The 21,431-nt window shown below is 40.4% G+C and overlaps 1 protein-coding gene across 2 annotated transcripts in view; it reads left to right on the forward strand.

The window, feature by feature from the left end:
* Positions 1-21,431, forward strand: part of Tmem26 (transmembrane protein 26) — a 49,252-nt gene that overhangs the window by 6,246 nt on the left and 21,575 nt on the right. The window contains exons 2-5 of one of the 2 annotated variants that reach the window (XM_031348774.1): positions 11,158-11,236; positions 12,019-12,088; positions 15,732-15,842; positions 18,988-19,208. In XM_031348774.1, the coding sequence (XP_031204634.1) occupies positions 11,226-11,236; positions 12,019-12,088; positions 15,732-15,842; positions 18,988-19,208 (413 nt within the window). In that variant the 5' untranslated portion in view covers positions 11,158-11,225. The remainder of the gene's footprint in view (positions 1-11,157; positions 11,237-12,018; positions 12,089-15,731; positions 15,843-18,987; positions 19,209-21,431) is intronic. The other variant, XM_031348773.1, reaches the window with a different exon arrangement.

Below are 21,431 nucleotides of genomic sequence, written 5' to 3' on the forward strand. Positions count from 1 at the left end.
GGGGGGGGGGGGGGCTCCGTAGAAGATGTGATGTCTGAGCAGAGATGGAGAGGAGTGAAGAGGTCTGTACTCCTGATGTTTCTTTTGCTGTGAAGAAACACCAGGGCCAAGACAATGTACAGAAGAGTTTGGCTTCTGATCCCAGAGGGTTGAGTCCTTGACGGTAGGGACAGCGTGGCAGGAGACCCCAGGCATGGCTGCAGGAGCCGGAAGCTGAGGGTTCACATCCTGAACCTGCTGGAAATGGTGCCAGGCTTGTCATCTCAAAGCCTCCTCGGTGATGTACTTCCGACAGCTGGGCCACACTTCTTAAAACCACCCTCAAACATCTTCATCAACTGGAGACCAAGTGTTCAAATGCCCCCAGACCGTTGGGAGATGTTTCTCATTCAAACAGCCACAAGGGCCCAGGCATATGAGAATCATCCAGGGAGTAAAAAAGATAATTAGAGGGGATAATCCTATGTGCTTTGAGATACCAACAAAGCATTGTTAAATGACTGCGTCATCTTTTTGCTCTGTTCCTTTAACAAAGTAGCAGTATTTGATTTTCCCGTTGGTCTATGGCCTATCAAGTCTCGGGTTCTTGGACACCAGAACAGTATCAGGCATGGGTTTCATCTCATGGAGTGGGATTTATCCAACCAGATAGTGTTATTTGTCTTCAATCCCACTGATCTTTGGAAACCCAGATGGGATGGAAGAGAGGGGCATTTGAAAGGAGAGCTAGAGACTTCCAGGTGGCCAACAAGGACCATGAAAGTTCTCTCAGGAGATAGACTATGCTTGGTCTGAATTCACTTGCTGCCCATATTTCCTGAAAGTTTTCCAGATCCTTCGTTCTTTCAGTAACATTTTTTATGGCTAATCAGATTTTCCAGCCCTGTCAGCAGGGAGTCAATATATATCCTGAGACTCAAGACACGATTTCCTGTATGCTCGGTACTTGTAGAGATGTGTGTGCTATATGGAGCCTCAATCTCAGGGTAGAAAGTTGCACTAAGGTTACAGTGAAACACACATTGAATGCCTCCCTTTCTATGACATGGTTTTGTGTCATTCATGTAGAGACCCAATCCTAGTTTCCCCCCCTTATATTACTTCTGTGATGATCTTTCAAGGTAAAGTCAATGTTTCATGATGGACTGGGGACAGATGTCATGTTATACTTGAATAAGAGAAGTTTATCAAGGAAATGGAAGTGCTGACTGATGAACAAACTTCACCCATGAGATTACACAACCAATAACTTATAGAACGGATATCAAGATGACGGCCATCTTTAGAGATTTTCTTTCTTTTTATCTTTTATCCTCGGGGTTGGGGGAAGCAAAATTCAATATGGGTAGCTCAAATACATCAGCACAAAAATATTCTAACTTTAAATTTTCCAGTGTTTCTCCTCACAGCAGTGACATTATCACTTACACAGAACTGGGACAAATGTGAACTGTTTAATTTTCTCAATCATTAGAGGATTCACATTTGCATCAATGGTGAGCTCCTTGTGTGCTCACCCTATATTACTTTATAAAGACTTCTGAAGTGTTAGTACTGGGAGACTGAAGCCCCAGTCTCCCAATGTATCAAATGTATCAACAATGCAACAAATGTATCAACTATATTTATTATGGAAAACCAGTGTTTCTTTTCTTCTAAAATTCATAATGTATATACCATAAGAAGTACTTGTTTGAAGGTCACATGGAAATGATATTTAGGACACAGGAAATTACTCATACAAAGTGACAGAGAGGGTGGTGACTTGGTTCCTTTTCTCTAAATATAAATTTGTTGCACATATATGTACATGTGTGCATATATATATATACATGCATACACAATATATAGTTATATGTAGAAGTATATGCCTATCTCTCTTTATATATCTATATCAATATATATTAGAAGGGTGTTATATTTTAATTGTGGTTTATGTGTTCAGACTCAAAAAGTTAGATTATTGTGTGTATTGAAGACTAACAACTCTTTTTTTAAAGATTTATTTATTTATTATATGTAAGTTTACGGTAGCTGTCTTCAAACACCCCAGAAGAGGGCATCAGTTCTCATTACAGATGGTTGTGAGCCACCATGTGGTTGCTGGGATTTGAACTCCGGACCTTCCGCAGAACAGTCAGTGCTCTTAACCACTGAGCCATCTTGCCAGCTCCTAGTAATTCTTAAGAGAATGAAATTTCTCCTCTAACTTACACTATTATCTCTGCTTTCTATTTTCCTGGATATCCTTATTGTTGTATAGAATATTGTGGTTCACTTAGATTAGCCACCTGATAACCTGGTGACAGTAAACTGAGATTTCCATTTCATTGTCTGTTCTTGCTGTGAGGGATAGGGCACTTCCCATAAGGAGGACAGTTCATACTAAGCACACAGCTCATGCATTCATGTGAAAGCAGATGTCTCTGTGAAGACTAAATAGGCTGTAAAGAAAAGAGAGACAGAGACTTTAGACAGCCTCAGTTTGGTTCTCTAAGGAAAAACTCAACCTTGTCTATGGAAAAGAGTAAACACATACTGTTATCTTTATTATAAGGAAGTAAATTATATTATTACATACATAACATTCATAATGTATTTTATTTATCGCAAACCACAAAATTCCTGTAATCATGACCAATTTGACTTCACGTAAACAGACATTTTTTCTCAATGAACAAGCCTTCCTCATACAAGATGTGGCCATGTCCCCGAAGGAATATGAGGTTGGTCCAGCTACATGTGTGTGCGTGCATTGTGACATGGGTGGAAACAAAGAATCTTCAACATATTATGTCCGGGGTGCAGGAGGGCAGGGAGACCAAGATAGAGCAGCAAAGGCAGCCGCTGTCCAAGAGAGAAGAGACAGAAGGATACAGACTGAGGAGCTATCGTGACGGTGGGTGTTGATGTCTGAGGGCAGAGGATAGAGTCACTGATACAGGCTGAGAAAGCTATGGTGGCAGAGTTCCTCAAGGTTGTGCTCAGAACCCATCCGTGTAGGAAGATGTCACAGTGTCCTCTGCTCAGAAATATTTTATGTTAAGAATTATACGTGGGTCCTCAAATTGACTCATACCTTTCCCCAGTCATTAATTTAGCTGTGAGGCAAGATCCCAAAGCTCAAATATCCTTAACTGATTGTAACAAAGCTGGCCTTGCTTTCAAACACGCTTTGAGATTGAGTAAGGAATTTTGAGATTGAGTTTCCCTTTCCGCTTACATCATAGTTTGCAAGTATGCCTTTTTTTTTTAATTTAAGAAATATGAACAACAATGAAATTTATAATTGAGAATTTTCGGATTCACCTTCAGAATTATCTCAGTGGACAAAACCTTGTGTGAGCGGTCCTCGGGGAACCTCAAGTACAGTCAGTGATTCTATGGCAATGTGTAGTCCGTTCCCAATCTTTTCAGATTTCCTCTCTCCTCTCTTGCATGAGCCTGCTTTGTAGACTTCTATGAAATAACCGAAACAAAAAAGACTCCTCATCTAATCGACAGCCATTCAAATAGGCCCAGTATATTTCTTTGGTGGGGGCAGGGTTCTCAGGTGCTTACAGCCACACAGTAATGGCCTCCCTTACCTGGCACACACAGGAGATCTGGAAACAGGAGGAGGAGAGGGGTATGTTACTTAAAAAGATGAAAGGATGCTGGCTGGGGTGAAGACAGTAAGTTCTTGGGAGTTCCGAGGCTGGAATCATTTCAGATGTTATAGACAGAGAGGTAGGTAAGTCCCATGTGTAGACAGGTTGGTAAGGGCAACCGTAAGCCCCCTGACACCCATGGAAGGCCTCTGCTGAGTAGCCAAGATGGAAGTCACCCAGAGAAACCAGCACCCTGACAAAGGGGCTAAGAAATTTTTAAATCATAACTCAGGGCTTCACAGAAGGACAACTTGGCATAGTTTCTTTAATTTCCAAGAAAACGATGTTTCCAGAAATTATATTATGCATATTTAGGGGGCTTTATGATGAGATTTTGAAACCTGAATGTGTGATCCTTGCATTTCTATTCAGTTCCATAGAGTGTAAAATGTCACGAAGTGAAAAGGAAATTAAATCAGTATTCGTGGAGAAGTAGTTTTTGCTTTGTTTAACTATTACCCACATCCACATTTGTATGTATGATTAGAAGCCAGAAAAAAATTAAAAAAAAAAGAAAACAAATGTAACAAGTGATATTATGGTTAATTTCCCTCTGTATTTATGTATATATGTTCTATGCCTAAAATTGAATAGGTGTTACATTTTCAATAAGAAAAGAACAATAATTGTCATTTTTAGAAAGAGCAAAATGGAATTCTAATTCTGGGCTAAAGCTGAATTGAAATAAATAAAATCCACTCAGGCCCTAATGTGCTAAATGTCATGACATAATCATTTTTTGAAAAGTGTTATAATTTGTGGAAATGACTACTTTGTATGATAAATAGCATTTTAATTTTAGTATAAAATGGAAAGAAAGAATGCAGTGAGTACATCTTTCGAAGAACTCGGTGCAAAGCTGGGTACGGAGGTGTGTGCTTCAACCTTAACACTGGAGGGCGAAGGATCAGGTGTTCAAGGCCAGCCTGAGCTGTCCAAGACCCTGCTTTAAAAGAAAAAATAAAATAGGGAGAGAGACCTCAGAGTTGTGTTGAGCAATGCATACATAGATACACACATGGTCCAGAAATGAGATCAAGTAAACAAATTTGTTAATAGGCTAATAATTACATTACTGTACAAAGGAAAAACCTATGAGGTATTTCTTTGGAGACAACTTATACTGGGAAAGATGTTCAAAGGAAGTTTTAATTTAGAAAACACAGCTGAGCATGATAATTTGGTGTTATACAAAAAATGTTGTGTCTGGCAACGTTAATTTTCTGACCAGATAACATTAATTGAGATTATAATATATTTGAGTTTCTCCAAGCAGCTAGCTCATTGGTGACAGACTATTGTCAGTTTTGGAAAGATCTCCCATTTGGATGTTTCATGTTAGTGTCCGGCAGTATAACGTGTGGTATTTTTACAAATAGCTGTCTAGAAACTCAGCTCATTTGATTTCTGATGTGGTTAGGTCCTCTTGTGGCATTATTTATTAAGCAAGTTGTTTAGAGACTAATTAGTCCCAAAGCCATCATGGCAAACACATATAAACACACACACACACACACACACACACACACACACACACACACACACCCCACAGTGCAATTATCTGGTAGCTCTTAGAAAAACTCATGAGAATTGATTCAAACTCTCCATGGTTCTGAAACTAAATAGAATTGATAGTACATAAAAATCCAGAGTACTGTAGACTTGGGACAGCCAGTTGGCTCAATGCATAAAGGCAATTGCTGCCATGCCAGAGGATCAGAGTTCAATCCTCAGAACCCACACGATGGAGGGAGAGTATCAACTCCTGTAAGTGATTATCTGACCTGCATGAATGTATTGTGTCATGCATGCATGCCACACACACCGAATAAACACATTACAAAAGCATTTTAAAGGGTACTCTGGTCTTCCAAAGTAATATATTGTTTATTATAATATTATATATTCTCAGAGTGAGACACTGAACATTCTTAAGAGAAAAAACAAAACAAAACAAAACAAAAAACTGAACCAAAACAAAAACCATTAGTTTCACTAAATAAAACTTCTGATAAAAATTATTAAGTTACGGTTTTATTTCAAGAAGCTGTTTCTAATCAAACCAGGGTCTTTATCAAATGACTGTGAGGAGCCCACGTGAGCTGTGTGCTCTGAGGAAGCTGAGGGCATCCTTTAATTAGGGGCAGAGAGTCGAAATTGTGTGCACACTAACACTGAGGATGACTTGGGGGGAAGAAGGTACATAACTCATTGATATCCAACACATAATACACACTAACATGCACATGTAAGGATACATTTTGAAGCCTATGAAGAAAAACCGCATAGCAAGAAGGCTTGCACCTCAAGTGACACAGGGAGGTTTTATAGAAGGGTCTTCATCTCGCTGACGTGAGATAGGAGAAGGGTGTAATCTGATTCCATTGTGGCAGAGGATGTCCCAGACAGGCAGACACGTGCCTGAAGGCCTGAATCTTCCAGTGTCTTCATGGCCCTGTAAAAGCTTGGTGAGAAAGAAAGGTAACTCACCCCAAAGGCACACAGGGCCAGGAGCGGGCTGCCTCATAAAGCCTAAAACAGGCAAGTGACCCACACTGCTCTCCACCCTGCAGAGTTCAAGTGTGAAGCTAGCGTTTGTGGGTTGTGGTGTTCTCAGCCACCCTCTGGTGGTACCAGCACCCTCTGATGCAAGCAGTCGAGCGGTGGCTGTTTTATTTGGATACAGAACTGACATGGGGACAGCAGAAGTTCTGTAACTGAGACTCGGAAATGTTGGTCACATGGGTCCCGTTGCTCTTAACAGACACTCTTAACTGATCTTACGTCTCAAAAGGTAAGTGATAGACAACCATTAAGGAAAGGAAGAGGCACTATAATGATTGACTTCTTCCGAGTGTGACCGCTGCTACTGACCATTCTGCCTTAGATGTAATGAGTCATTGGACTGGAGAAGTGGGTGGCTCTGGAGTCAAGATCACTTGCTGCTCTTCCAGAGGCTACAGCTGTAGTCTCTAGCTTCTAATTTAGGCAGCTCACAACCACTTTAACTCCAGATCCGGGGAGTCTGATGCCATCTTCTGGCCTCTGTGGACACCTACACACCACACACACACACACAACATGTATATTAACCTTTTTGAGAAAGAATAAATGTTGAATAATAATTCTTCAAAGGTCGTGGCTCAAAGTTTGGTCCTAACTAGACATCCAGAAGTCAAAGGTCCATGTTCGTGTTTGTAGATTCATCGTGTTTTTATTCATTCGGTCATCCTTTATGCACGAATACAAGCCTTTAAGCAGCAGAGCATTTGCTGAACTGACATTAACTGAGCCCTAAACAAGAGAACAACATGCTATCTTGGAGAGGAGGATGTGAGAAATCGGGGAAGGCCAGGAGACAGGTGGTCTGCCTTCAGAAAGCTGGTATTCCAAAAGCCAATCTAACATCCACAGGCCTGCAAAACAGCTCCGCATTCTTTGGGTCTCGTGGACAATGCAGATTCCAAACACTGCCTGCTGTGCCCTGAACGTACAAGTTGGATGTAAATGGGCAGATATGCGCAGAAGAGCATCCCCAAAAGACTTTGGCTTTTTTTGTGGAGAGGGGATGTTCACATTTAAAAGCATTTCTCATCCTCTCTTCAGAGCTCAGCCACATTAGGCATACTGTTCCGAAGAGGGACCTTGGTTTGTTAGAGGAGGCAGTGCATACAGTGGAATGTGGTTTATTTCCTCAGCTTGAGTCTGTCTTCTCACCTCCTTCTGTGTGTCACAGAGCTCTGAGAAAGAAGGGTTAAAGAAATGAAATGTCTCCAAAATGATTTTTGCTTTAGTGGCCCTGGAGCTGAAACCCAAGGCTCCAGAAGAGCTCTATACCACTAACCTTGTCCACATTTTCTTTGGTTTTATGTTGCTTTCTTTTAAGTAAATAGTAGGCTGGGCCTGAAGTTGCTGGTCTTGATAGGATGTGCTAGGGGTAAGGCACTAAAATAGATCGTGGAACCCTGACTATGGGGTGAATGAGGTTAGACTTTCTATATTACACAACACAGAAATTCTTGAAGATTGAGTTGAGTGTGTGTGTATGTGTGTGTGTGTGTGTTTGCTGAGCTAATCTCCTAATTAGGGGAAATACACTGAAATGGGATAATGATAGTTTTTCTAATTATAGAAATGGATTTAATGTACCAGAGATATTAAGGTCATTGGTTTATTTTCAACTTCCTTTGAGTTCTACTGTGTTCTGTGCCTAACACCGCCCCCAGATTATTATTTTAACAGTATTACTAGGGATGTTAGGCTCCAAATTAACTTGAGGTTAACAAACTTTTGTTTCGCCAGCAGTGGATGTGTCCAAACACAAACAACTGACATATGCAGGTTGCCCTCTGACCAGAACTGATGTCCTTCCCCATGTCTCTCAGCAAATCTTCCTCATGTTTCCTGTGGTACATAAGGTCAAAGAGTCGATAGTTTCTTTCTTTTAAGAGCATGCCCGACATGGGTTTTTGACATTTCTCTGCAGCTCAGACATCTTCCAAGTTAGAGTTTAATAATATCTTGACCCATAACCTTTTGCTTCAAAATTGGTTTTGGCAAGAAATCAAAAGTAGAAGAGTGTCTATATTAAATATTGATTTTTTTTTTAAAAGACCTTTTTTTTCTTGCCCTTTCTATTTTTTTCCCCTCAGAAGATTAAAGAAGATAACAAAGGGTAAATAGCCTTTTAAAATTCTACCCATTTTTTTCCTTTTATCTTCTTCTTTCTTTATTTATTTTACTCTCTAGCTTATAGTAGTGTTGTTTGGGTAAAGTTTAATCTCACAACTACAAATAGGTACTAAAAACATTTTTACTAAAATGAATTAACTTACTAATTTGACTTTGAGATACTCTATCAAGAAAGAATTTAATCCAAAACCAAACACAATTTGAAGAAATAAGTTTGGAAAAAACCTTACTTGTCTCTTATTATTTATCTTCATCATCATCATCATCATCATCATCATCATCATCATCATCATCATCTGGTTTTAAAAGGAAAAATCTTGATATGCATCACAAATTGGCCTCATGTTTACAATCCTGCATCTCAACCTCCAGGATACCGAGATTACAGATGTTTATCACTGTGCCCAACTTATTACTTCCAAAGTATACAGATATATTTTCATTACTAGTTTTATTTCCTTTCCTGTGATAGAAAACATCCTGGTACAAAGGCAACTTAGAGAGGAAAAGCTTCATTGGGTTTCTGATCCCAGGTCACAGTTCATTATTATGTGGAAGTCAAGGCAGAAATTTGATGTTCCGTATACACAGCCAGAGCACAGAGAGAATAAATGCTTGGGGTTTTGCACGGTTTATTGCGAGCTGTCTTCTCGCTAATACAGTTCAGAGGGCAGGCATAGGGGATGGTGCCGCCCACCTTCACAGTGAATCTGCCCAACTCAATCTCAGTCAAGAAAATCTCTCTCGCCCATGCCTACAGGCAACCCAATTAGACGATTCCTCTCTAAGAGTCTATTTTGTGGTGATTCAGGATTATTGTGAAACGAAGGAGCAGAGGTAGAATTTCCCAATAAGCACCGGTATAAGCTACTGTCCACTGAGCTCTTTCTTCTACCAGATGCTGAGGCTTGCTGATCCTTGCCAGGCCAATGCTGCTACTGTATGCTACTGTGGTTCCGCTCCAGATTCATGTTCGTAAGCGGGGCAGGATTTGTAAATTAAATTATATGATACAAGTGGCTCCCAGGACAATAAAACTGCTTTTAACAATGGGAAAGGAGTTGAGAAGGCTATTCCAAACGTGTACACTGAGACAAGGCTATGCCAAGACATCACACAAGACTTCTCATATAGGAGCCAGAATGGGAGATTCACTGAACCCCACCACACTGACCCTCTATCACCGTAGAGGTTCAACTTCTAGAACTCTTGAGAAAGTCAACACCATTGGCAAAGCCATGCAAATTGACCCTGGGCATGAAGAGTTGATGGTCACCCTGCCTGTCGTGGCTGTCTGTGTGCATTGGGAAATGAATTAGGAGATCGTCAGTCAGCACAGGTCATTTGAACCTGAGCGTGTCTCCACCAGTTCTCTCTTCCTCTTCAGCGCTCCTTCTGAATTTTGAATCAGGAAGTAACAAATATTGATGTGATGGTTTGTATATGCTCGGCCCAGGGAGTGGCACTATTAGGAGGTGTGGCCCTGTTGGAGTGGGCGTGGCCTTTGTTGGAGTAGATGTGGCCCTTATGGGAATAGGTGTGGCCTTGTTGGAGTGGGTGTGTCACTGTGGGTGTGGGCTATAAGATCCTCATCCTACCTTCCCAGAAGTCAGTATTCTGCTAGCAGCCTTCAGATGAAGATGTAGAACACTCAGCTCCTCCTGTACCGCGCCTGCCTGGATGCTGCTATGTTCTGACTTTGATGATAAAGGACTGAACCTCTGAACCTTTAATGGACTGAACCTCTGAACCTGTAAGCCAGCCCCAATTAAATATTGTTCTAATTATTGCCTTGCCTTGGTCATGGTGTTTGTTCACATCAGTAAAACCCTAGCTAAGACAATAGAACTAACCTCTTGAAAGTTCCCAGACCTTTAGATGTTTTTCTTTCTTTCTTCCTTCCTTTTAGTTTTTCAGGTTTAGCACATGCACAGATCAATGAACGGTTCTCCATCCTCATCCCCACCATTTGGGTTTTGTGTTTAGCGAGAAGTTACCATCTGAAAGCTCAGAAGTCTAGGTCAGCGTTCAGGGGGGAAAATTACTACCAATTTCCTTGAAATTGCAAAGTTGAAATAAATCCAGGATTTGCTCTGACTGCAAAATTTGCTTTCTGTAAAACATCTCAAATACCAAAATAAGCGATGTTGTGCCTAGATCTAATTGGTGGTGTTCCCGGATGCCATATTACAGTCAGCTTTTATTAATTGGATTAGGGATTCGGTGAGAAGAGCGGCTTTGCAGTTCCTGTATGTCTCTGTAATCCCTGTGGCAGAAATCATGTAACAATAACGGAGGGTGACTGTGACTGGGCTCCGGGGTTTTCTTGGCTTCTTTTAGGGAGGTGTGTGTGTGTGTGTGTGTGTGTGTGTGTGTGTGTGTGTGCGTGTGCGTGTGCGTGTGTGTGTGTGATGTACATATGTGTTCACATTGTGGGAGCTCATTGTTTGGGGTGGTGGTGTGTGCACATGGAGAGAAAGGACAGACATTGGACATCTTCCTTAAGCACTCTTCATCTTCCATATTGAGACAGAGTGACACACGTACACCTAGAATTTGACCATTCAGTTAGCCTAGCCACTCAGGTTGCCCACAGGGTCCTCTGTCACCACCTTCTGCAGACTGGGATTACCGAAGACCTGCTCCAGCATTTACATGGGTTCTTGTGATCTGACATTAGGCTCTCAGGCTGTACCGCAAACACTCTACCTGCAGAGCCGTCCCTTCCACCTCTTCCCTAATCTTTTCCCTTGAAATTTAAAAAAAAAAAAAATTAAAAAATTTTAAAAGCTAACATCTCTTTCTCCACCCTCAGGCTTTCTCCAGCCATCTTTGTGTACCTGGTCAACATCATGCCGTCCCTGTGGCTCCTTGAAATGCACCATGGAAACCAGGTATTTGTTCCTAAAAAGGTGGTGGCTTTGAGCAGCGACCTGCTTTCAGAATAGGTCATGATTTGTTTTGGTTATGAGCTTTTCCATGGGGATTGGAATTATCTAGAATTCAAGAAGAGGTCATGGGCAGAAAAACAGCAACTCCATAATCTATCAAAAAAAAAATTACGATTACTTGACTAACACTTCTTGTTGGTGATATCTTGTTTTGCCTAGTTTTCCATGATTAAAATCGTGACCAAGAGCAACTTGGGGAAGAAAGGACTTATTTGGCTTATAGGCTTGATTACAGTCTACTGAGGGAAGCCAAGAAAGAGATCCAAACGAGGCAAGGTTCAGGAACTAAAACAGAGGCCATGGAGGGGTGCTGCTTACTGGCTTGCTTGCCATAGCTTGCTCGGCCTGCTTTCTTATACAGTCTAGGACCAGCTGCCCAGGAGTAGCCCTGTCTATAAGGAACCAGGCCCTCCTAGATCAATAATCCATTAAGAAAATGCCTCCCAAGCTTTCCTATAGGCCAGTCTGATGGGGCCATTTTCTCAATTGAATTTCTCTCTTCTCGGGTGAGCCTAGGGCTTGTGTCAAGTTGACCGAAAAGGAGCGAGCACAGCGATCTTTGTCTAAGATCCACCCTCCCGTCCCTACAACCCACTAGCTACGGTTCATAGGGGAATGGGACCTTTGTTTGTCCACTGGCGTTCGTATGTGCGTGTGTGTACCTACTGTGTGTACTGGTCTGGTCTGGGTGCCCATGCGCATCTGTAACTGTGTTCTTCCCGCAGAAGCGAATGGAAGACACAGGATGTTCCCTGTCACTCTCTTCTGAATCTCCTCAAGGCAAGACCTGTCCCTGTCAGTAAGCGATTCTCCTGTCTTTCTTTCTTTCTCCCTGCCAGCTCTGGGGACATGGGATCATGCAACAGAGCTTACCTTTCATATGGCTATTGGGATCTGCACTCTGCTCCTCATTCTTGGACAGCAAGTACTTCTCGTCACAGAGCCATCTCCCGATCTCCATGGATGTGATTTGACTCCTGTATCTCTAGTGAATTCCAAGAACTTACGCTACGAGTCTCCCTGTGCTCAGGCCTTGCCCTGGCGGCATCTGAGAAGCTCTTTCGAAGAGACATATGAGCAAAAAGGAAACTAAATTAAACAGAACACCTTGGGCTACGCCCACATGAATGCATTCAGACTTTGAGGGACAATTGAAAACACAGGGTGAGGGGATTCCAGGAGACAATCTTTGGAGCTTGTTGAGACGCAGTAAAACAGAAATCATTGGGTTGGAGAGAAAGCTCATGAGCTGATAGGAGCTCCTGCTGCTTTTACAGAGGACCAGAGTTCAGATCCCAGCACCCACATCTGGCTGTAACAAATCCAGGATCTCTAATGGCCCCTTTGGACACACAAGCACGCACGTGCACACGTGCGCACACACACACATACACACATACACACACACACACACACACACACGCGTGCGCACACACACTTAAAAATAAAATGGAATATTCTTCTAGAGCCCTGATATTAAACGTAATAAAGTTATATTATGAAGTCCATCACAGGGAAAGGGATCATATATATCCAAGCACGCATGGCTTCCAAGCCCCATCATTCAGGCTTGTTTGTTTTCTTGAGTCATAGTCTACCCTGTCTGGTATTTGCTATATTCCCCAGCCTGGCCCTGAACTTGTAGTAATCCTCCTGCTTCACCTTCCTGAGTTCAGACATTCCCCAGCATACCTGGCTTATATCACATTTTAAATATTGACCTGCGTCCTCCATGGACTTGTCTTGTTCAAGGGCTCAGGACTAGGTCTGTCATTTATTTGGTTAAGTCTCCTGCGCAAGCCCATGGGGCTTCATCGACAAAATGCTTTAGGCAAGATCTGCTCCAGATTGACCCTGTATGGATTTCTTTGTTATGGCTGTTATTTTCTATCAGGGTTGAGTCTCCAGTTTATATGTAACTTTTATCTGAAAAGGCTTCCTTCCGACTTGAGGCACACAGAGTACCATGTACCTTCATGGATCCCTTTCGAAGAAACTCCCGAGAACGTATCAATCTTTTAGCCATGAAGAAAACATTTCTCCTCCTCACACCTCTTGGGGAAACTCATTAAAGTCTGAGGCACCCTCCATGTCTGCATTAAAGAATGCTTGTAGCCGTAGATTGGTTGATTCAAGTCACCACGTGTTTGATAAAAAGGACCACAAAGAGCCATAGGACCACTCAAGCCTCCTTTCAGGACTGTGAAAATAAGCTGTGGTGATTTGAATCAATTTCCTCTCAAACAGATCCAATCATACAACATGGCTATCATCCATAATTAACAATTCATTTCTCTCGAATGCTTTCATGATATAAATGTGTTACACGACTAATTGCTACACAGGTCAAATCCCATTAAACTAATAACATGTAACCAAAAATTCACTTTAATAATGATGATGATGATGATGATGATGATGGAAAGGGTCTGCTCTCTGTGATGTCCTTTTTATGTGTGAGCCAAAGGGATACGCTAGGTTTCAATGACACTACCATAAATACGTACCATGCTGGTACCAAAAAGGACCTTCATAAAATCCCATGCATGATGATCCTGAAAATGACAGGTCCCCAAAGCAGAAGAAGTCAAGTTAGGGCTAAGGATCCGAGCCTGTCTATGTGGTGGCCTTAATGTCCGGAAAAGGAAGGTTTCTGTTGGCCTAAAACTGCGTAAAGGAGCTCAGTTATCATGATGCTCATGAAACGTCCTTTGCTTCTGAATTAGGGAGCACCGCTCTCAAGGGTGACATTTCCCATACACAGCAAGGTGTTTGTGGAGTTTTAGAGATAAAGGGATTGATCAGATGCTATCATCTCACCAGTTTTAACATACGGTACATTTTTGTGCCTATAAAAAGGTGGTCAAATTTTGTTTCTAGCTGCAGTTACGTCCTTAAGCTCACAAAGGTACACTATAAATGATGATGTGGGGTCTGGACAAAAGATTAAACGTTTTGTCACCATTATCTCCTCTTAAAACCTTAGTGGCATGAATGTATGCACATGTGAACATGTATGCATGCACACACAATATACACACACATGTACAGTCACACAGATCTGCATACACGCACATATGTGCACATAAACATACACACAAAAAACATACACACATATATAGGCATTCACATATGTTACACACACTAACATTCACACACATGCAGTCGTGCACACTCAATACACATGTGCATCCACATGTATACTTGCACTTTCAACTTGCGTATACACACACACACATGTACATGTACACTCCACATGCACGTACACACATAGTGTGCATGCTCCTAGTTATTCATGCTACTTCACGTGCAACACGAGTCACTTGGGCTCAGGCAGAAAATAATGGCTTCCTGGCAGACTTTTGGTCTACTTTTCACATGATTTACGGAGAGAATAAATGACATGGTATCAAGAATAATTGTGAAAAAAACATTTCTTATGGTTTGAGCTCTTCCCCACTCCCCCATAGATTCTCTTAAGAAATGTATGGAATATGGTAGTGATGATGATGGTGGTGGTAATAGTGGTGATGGTGGTGATGGTTGATGGTAGTAGTTCTCTTCCTCATCTGTCTGTCTGTCTGTCTCTGTGTGTACTCTTTCTCTGTCTCTCTGTCTCTGCCTTTATCTCTGTCTCTCTATGTGTCTCTCTGTCTCTCTTTTTCTTCATGTGCGTGTGTGTGTAAAACACATCAGCACTGCAGATGCTTAGAAAGAGTCACACGTTCCCTAAAGCAGGTCTGCAAAGCACGCTCCCACGATGGTTATATTGTCAAGTATGGTCTCTTCATTTTCTTATAAATTTTTCCATCTCTTATTTCATGTGTTTCCCAGTATCTGTCTAGATCAAATTACAAAAGGTTTGTTTGTGGACACTCACGTACAGAAACGAAGAAAAGAAAGAAGGAAATCATTTTCTAGGTCAATTCTCAAATTTCCCACAACCTTAAGTTGGCGTCTATGGCAATACTGGTGTCTGGGACACTAGACATGCTGACCTTTTGTTTGTGCCAGTGCCTGGCCTGAAGGGTGAAAAGTGATTGGATTATTTATTTAACTGGAATGGTATTTTTAGATGGAGAGTGTTCCTAATAAGAAACAAACTCATAAAATGAAAGCTCTGACAGGCTTGTATGCATTCTCAAGAGTTTCTATCACAATTGTTCCAACAAAGGTTCAAGAAAGGGACCCCAGTTACTAACCAACAGATTTTACAGCTTTCTAAAATGGCTCAGCATCTGTATCCTCCTATCCCACAAGACAGAGAGACAGGCAATGAGCATTCTCCTCAGGTGTCTTCCACCTCATATTCTGGTCTGGTGATGTTTACGTGGTCTCTGTAGACGCTGCACACACCCTTGTAATACCTTGCGTGGAGTGAAGCTGCTTTGCTGTGACTTCATTGTGATGGTTTCACATACCAGCTCTCAATTCTTAGTATTGCAGCACCCAGTCTGAGAGAACGGCACAGAACTTCAGCGGAAGAGATGTCAATCAAACCCTGTCATCCCAAGGAGCCACCAATGGAATGGGGAATATCCTTGAACTGGTGAGAGCTTTTTCCACCATGTATAGAAAGTTTTCTAAAGTTGCCCAAGTTTGGAGGACACAAATTGTAAATGTATTTTGTTCACTAAACCCATACCATCCTCATCTGATGATGTGCTTTACATTAATGAACTTCTGGATTAGGGACATGCTCTCAACATGTGTATAGAAACATAAACTAAAAAGGCATTACAGCATACTAACTATATAAAGATTTATCTGCTCTAAATATATGTCTATATTTTTAAATATAGTTCGACATAATAGCACACATAACTTTTCCATTCATACACAACCTCCTCTCTTATCACATCTGGTACCTTGATGATATGGTAGTTGAACATCTGTATAGATTTGAAGCAGGGTATCACACAGGTTGGCTAAGATATAACTATATAGCTGATAATGACCTTGAACTTGTAATCTTCCCACCTCTACCTCTCCCAGGCTTAGGTTACAGGCATGTACCTCCACATCAGGTGTATGTGGTGCTGGGGATCAGATTTAGGGCCTCATGCATACTAGACAACATGCCAACTGAGTTAGATCCACAGTTCCAATGTTTCTAACCAAAAATTGATGAACCTACATGGATATGTCATTGTCATTAAGTGTCATAGTTTACATTAGGGTTCACTTTGGCTATTGTGTTCTCTGGGTTTAGAATATGTGTTATAGTCTGCCTATCTATTTATCTATCATCTATCCATCTACTTAGCATCTATCTAACATCTGTTTATCACCTATCATCTATCTACCTATCATGATCATCTGTCTAACATCTATTTGTCATCTATCTATCTATCTATCTATCTATCTATCTATCTATTTATTTACCTATCATCTATCTATCTATCTATCTATCTATCTATCAATCATCTATTAATCTATCTATCATCTATCTATCTATCTATCATCTATCTATCTATCATCTATCTATCTATCTATCATCTGTCTGTCTATCTATCTATCATCTAACTATCATCTATTAATCTATCTATCTATCATCTATTAATCTATCTATCATCTGTCTATCTATCTATCTATCATCTATCTATCTATCTATCTATCTATCATCTATCTGTCTATCACCTGTCTATCTATCTATCATCTGTCTGTCTATCATTTATCTATCTATCATCTATCTATCTATCTATCTATCATCTACTAATCTATCTATCTGTCTGTCTATCTATCTATCATCTATCTATAATCTATCTATCTATCATCTGTCTATCTGTCATCTATCTATCATTTATCTATAATCTATCTATCATCTGTCTATCTATCTATCTATCTATCTATCTATCTATCTATCTATCTATCTATCAATCATCTATAGTACCTATCCAAAATGTGTGCTTGCCTGTCAATGAAGCCCTGATTTCTACCCTCCCCAATCATTTTTTAACAAGGGAACTCCCTTCTCCTTTTTTTCCTCCATTTCCCACTATCTCAGAGGTTCTCAACTTGTGTGTTGAGACCCATTTCGGGGTTAAACAAGCTTTTCACAGTGACAATGTAAGGGATACTGAATTTTAACTCCAATATCTAATTTCTTTACCAATATATAGAAAAGATTGACTCTTCAATCTCAAATTTTATTCTACAATTTGTTTATTAGATCTGAGAAAATTTTTTCTTCTTTCCCCATCAAGTCTTCAAGATTTTCTACACATAAAAGATTGTTTAATGTCTGAGCAAAGCCAGTTGTATTTTTTTTTACTCCAATGACTACTACCTTCCTTTTCTGTATTATATATATATATATATATATATATATATGCATATATACATATATGTGTGTATATATATACATATATGTGTGTATATATATGTGTGTAAATATATAAAATAATTGTAATTTATATTGTTTATATATATAATATTTATATAATAGAAAAGGATATTTGCCAAAACAGAGTGATTTGGTGGCTCGTTTTCTTTACCTGTCTTCTATTTATAGTTGGTAATGATCACTTTGAAAACACAGAAGGGACTCGAGACGAGCAGAAGTCTCCCCCACTGAAGGATGCTTTGTAAAATAAGTCCCAGAGCAGACTAGAGCAACCCACGCATGACTATACAAGCTTCAGTCAGAACTTACCTGCGTCACCGTGGACAAGCCACTTGGATTTTCATCTTAACGAAAACAGTCATATTTGTCCTGATAATGAGTTGCCCCTGTGAGTTAAATGAGTTGTGTGTGAAGCCACATGAGAGAAGTGTCAAGAAGAAAGTAACAAAAAAAAAAAATTTATAATTCTTGATCTTCCTGTGTGGATTCGACCAGTCCTTGGTCACTTCTCTTGCTCTGTCCTTGTATATTTGATATAAGGACTGATCCAAAGATGAATGTCAACTTTGCCCATAGTAACTAGGCTGCTTCGATAGATCACCTGGAACCATTATCCTGTCTACGTGTGACATACATCTCGTAGTCTTTAAATAGTTTAGTCTAAGCCAATAGTAACATATTTTAAATTTTACTTAGGAGACAAATGGGAAGGATATTTCCTCCGGGATATACTGTGGGATCTAACATTTTCTCAAACCTAAGAGTAAAGGCAGGCTAATTTTTTTCTTGTTGAATTATGGATTTTTGAATAAAATGCTAATTATTCAGGGTAAAGATAGGAAATACTATAATTATTCTAATTATTTCTAATTAAAGTTTTAAGGCAGCGATGGACACAAGGATGATTGCAAAAATTCCAATGTCAATAAATTCAGATTTTAAATCAGTAAGAGAAAAATATTGGACTGTTTTTTTATAATTTTAATATGGAACCTATCAAAGTTTGTTATGCGTCATACTTTATTATGGACTATAATAAAACACCCAAATGATCTTTAAAACATTATTAAATAGATGCTTTAAATATCACAAGGCATCATCTTGTTAGCCGCGTAAGGTTTAAATTAGCCACGTGTTAAGTAAATCCTGCTTCAAAAACCCCATTGTATTTCCTTTGTAGAGTGTTCCGCTAAGAGGAGCGGCATGTCATTTTCCTTAGTTATTAAACAATGACTCTTGGAAAATGTTGACAAAAAAACACACTGTTGACGGAGAGCTGAAAACCATGTTGAAGTAGATGGTCGTGTACACACTGGTGTTTCCTAATCCTGATGTCTCTGCTCAACAGGCCAGGGGCTTTGTTGACAACTTAACCATGGTATGTGAACCAGTCTGGACCTTAGGACTTCATCAAACTCTCTTGCTAATATTAATCATCGGACGGTGGCTTCTCCCCATTGGAGGGACCATCACTAGAGACCAACTTTCTGAACTTCTTCTGATGTTTGTGGGGACAGCGGCGGACATACTGGAGTTCACTACTGAGACTCTGAAGGAGAATCATGTCAGGTAAGGTCTGGATCCAACGGCAGCCCCACACGCTTGGCTCATGGTTCTGTTATTTGAATCCCGCACCTGGCTCGTTGTTCCATTGTCTGTACTTGGCATGCGGAAGTACATAAAGACAGCTTTAGGTCAGGGCTCCAAGCATGACTTACCTAGTGAATTGTTTTCTATGCAAGCCTCAGGGCCTGAGTTCAGATTCCCAGTTCCCGTGTAAGCGCCAGACACGGTGCTGTGTGACCATGTGTGTGTCTAGGATCGTAGCCCTGGAGATACGGAGACAGGAGAATTTCTCTAGGGCTCACTGGAAGGCCTTTCAAGCCGAATCACAAAACGCTGTGTTCAGTGAGAGTAAGGTGGGGGTGATATATGAAAACACCCCCACATCAAACCTCTGAGCTCCATATGCACTTAAACACATGTGCAGGCACATAAGTACACATAAGAACAGGCATGACCGTGTATTCACGTATACACCACATGTACTATATATACATATATACATACATACATATATATTACACACACACACACATACAGGACCAATCTTTATAGCAAAAAAGGAAAATGCAGGAAGGAAGTTTGGTCTGAGAAAGAGACAGGATATAGAAGAGAAATAGAACAGAAAACAGCCATAGAGTTACACCATAAGCCCAGAAGGGTCATGGCGGAACCACAGCGACTACAGGTATCTGGAGACCCCTCGGGTATCTCTTTCCTCTTCAACCAAGTGTCAGCAGTACAACCCATGCCCATATATTCTCCGAGATCACCTAGCTCCAAGAGCTAGAGAGACACCGTCCCTTTCTCCAGCTGAAGAATTTACATTTCCCAGTGAGAAGAACGGAGCCAATGAAGTTTTATTCGTACGGGGATTTTATTTTTAGTCAGTTTTGTTCAAAGCGCCCAAAGGCTTTCTGGTGGAGATGCCTATAAATTAAAACTTATTGAGTTGGTACTTTTATTTTTTGCCACCAGCAAGCAAAACTCGGAATCCATGATCACATCTGTTTATGGAACTGCTTTCTTCCCATTAGGGATTTGAGTCTCCGTGCCTGAATGTACTTTAAGCTTGGGTTGTTTTGTATGATGCTATAAAAATAAATTGGAATGAGGCTGGCTTTTAATGCTACAGTTTACTTTATCCCACTCTCCTCAAACAACAAAACATAAAGCCTGAGCCAAACACACCGACTTATTAAATAAGCCTAATTTCTCAATCACAGTGGGAATCACTATTTATAAGCAAGAGATACATTTTTTTTTTTACTAGAACACCCATTGTTTTGTGCATACTAGTTTTTCTTTGAGTTTATTAAATCGACATCATTTTTTTAAGGTATCCAATATGAGTTGGATGGTTGTAGCCACAGTGTTTATTTTCATGTGGTGGTTTCAACGCCTTATGTTTGATCAGCATTTTACATTGGATGGTAATTTCAGATACGTTTTTAAAATCATTGCAGTACAATGCCATTACTAGGGGAACATGAATGGATCACGATGGAGCCCCTGAAATTATGAACATGGATAGTTACAGAGACCTGGCTTCTATCTTGTAAATGGATGCATACGTGCTAAATATCTACAGAGCAAAGAAGCAGCACAGGACAGTCAAGGGCTTGGGGAGAGCTACGGCTCTGTTTTACGGAGCTGGTCGTAAAACAAGAGAAATGCCAAACCCAGTTATCTTAATGGGCTCTGCGCGTCCCATCCAGAAGTGCCATCAAAGAGTAATGGATCCCGTGTTTACCAATCAATGTTGATTATTAAATAAGTTGATTTAATTGCTTGACCCATAAAAAAGCGCCCTTGGAAGTCACTCGTCACTGTTTAATTGACTAAGAACTGGTTTGTTATTTAACATGTGCCAGGTAATGTGTTAGGCAGAGCCTGGGGAACGAAACTGTAAACAAGTTATGAACCAAAGATCACACAGTTCAGCCAAAACAAGACTGTTTTGGTCCAGTGAGAATTTAGGGAGGACTGATGTTTCAAAGCATCATCAATTCCTCCATTTTTTTTTTTTTTTTTTTGCCACTTACAATTCAATCCGAATACTTTCTGAGTATATATTTTGGAAATTTTGAATTCTGAACTTGTGTTTCACGCAAGTTAAAGCTTAATGAGGCTGAATAAATTAGAGTAGGCCCTGTATCTTCAGGCTTCTCATCCGTGGATAGAAAGTGCTCTAGAAATGATGCCAAACTCATTATAGCACTATAGCAC

This window comes from Mastomys coucha, unplaced genomic scaffold, assembly GCF_008632895.1.
Source record: "Mastomys coucha isolate ucsf_1 unplaced genomic scaffold, UCSF_Mcou_1 pScaffold3, whole genome shotgun sequence".
Taxonomy (NCBI): Eukaryota; Metazoa; Chordata; class Mammalia; order Rodentia; family Muridae; genus Mastomys; species Mastomys coucha.